This window comes from Gaeumannomyces tritici (assembly GCF_000145635.1).
Source record: "Gaeumannomyces tritici R3-111a-1 unplaced genomic scaffold supercont2.273, whole genome shotgun sequence".
Lineage (NCBI taxonomy): Eukaryota > Fungi > Ascomycota > Sordariomycetes > Magnaporthales > Magnaporthaceae > Gaeumannomyces > Gaeumannomyces tritici.
Genome location: NW_008804817.1, coordinates 1 through 1,361, shown reverse-complemented (window position 1 = coordinate 1,361; position 1,361 = coordinate 1). Strand labels below are relative to the sequence as shown.

The 1,361-nt window shown below is 38.0% G+C and overlaps 1 protein-coding gene across 1 annotated transcript; it reads right to left on the bottom strand.

Moving 5' to 3' along the window:
• Positions 1-629: 629 nt before the first annotated feature.
• Positions 630-978, bottom strand: GGTG_14342 (hypothetical protein; the record flags this gene model as incomplete). The annotated part of the gene is made up of 2 exons (XM_009232269.1): positions 630-693; positions 791-978. Coding segments are annotated over 2 exons (252 nt in total), but the record flags the coding sequence as incomplete, so codon positions are not given.
• Between the last annotated feature and the right edge of the window lie 383 nt (positions 979-1,361).

The following is a 1,361-nucleotide window of genomic DNA, read 5'->3' as shown; positions in this document are numbered from 1 at the left end:
TGCGGGCGCGAAATTAAGCTTTAATAAACTTTTCGAAAAGTTTCGGTATTGCTTTAAAAAACCGCTAATAAACGGTATTTAAAATTTTGTAAAAATTTTAAACCATTTTTTAAAACCATTTGGAAAGTTTAACGCAAGCTTTATTACCGATTACGTTTTTGCAATAAATGCATTTGGAAAACCCCGTACAATTATTAAAGCATATCGGCATACAAAGGTTAACGGCATAATTTTAATATGCTTAACAACCAAAATAACGGCCATAAAATACCGTACGTTCCGTATAATTATTTTTAAAAAAGGGCAAATAAATAAAATTCCAATTATTGCTTTATTAAAAATCGATAACCTTTTGCAACGGGAGCGCGTTGTAAATATTTATATAAAGCGAAAAAAAAGCAATGTTCGTTTCGAAAGCAAATCCATTAAAATCGAAAGCGTTGCGGCGGCGTTCGTTGCGCGTTTTACGCTTTTTTTCGGCGGAAGTTTTTTTACCGCGGCGGTTAAAACCCGCCGGGGGGTTACCGGCAAAACGCTTGCGGGAATTTTAAAGGGTTGCAAGCGCAAAAAGGCCCAATAAACCCGTAGCATTTAAAAAGCTTACCAAAAGGTTACCGGCAAAGCGATTGTTAAAAATTTAAAAAATTAAAGGTTCCGGCAAATTCGAATCCGGGTTTAATTAAATTACAATAGCTAAGGAAAATACCGGAAGGTTGTTAAAAAGGGCCAACGGGCCGGTTAAAACCGAAAAACCCAAAACGGATATTTAAAAAAACATTACTTTCCTTACGTAATTGGGTACAAAAAATAACATTTACAGTTACCGGTTAAATTTAAATGTTTAAAAAGAACGGCTAAATACCAATTACTTACGGTTACAATCGTTAAAATTATTAAAATAGTTATTAAATGCACAAAAAGGAAAAAAAAAGGGCTCGTAGCTTTAAACGGGAAAAAAAGCTTTTTATATGCCGGTACGGACTTACTTTTCCAAATGCTATAAAACTTTATAACCGGTTTCCTTAAGCGTTGCCGGGCATTGGGGCGGCTTAGCGGAATACCGTAAGTTACCGGCTACTTACGGGGTTGTACGCGCGGTACAAACGGTTTGGAACAAACCGTATCGGGAAAAGGCAATATATTAAAAGCACGGGCGAAACCGCCCGGCAAAAAGCGGGGAGCGTTAAATGCACGGGCAAAACCGCCCGGCAAAAAGGAAAAAAAAGGCATTGGCATAATTGGCCGGGCACGGACCTTTTTGGTAACGTGCCGGCAAAATGCCGGTATTACGGCCAAAGCATAATGGCGAAGCTAAAAAATAGGGTAAAGCTTAAATTGCACGAAAGCGCTTAAAACGCGAA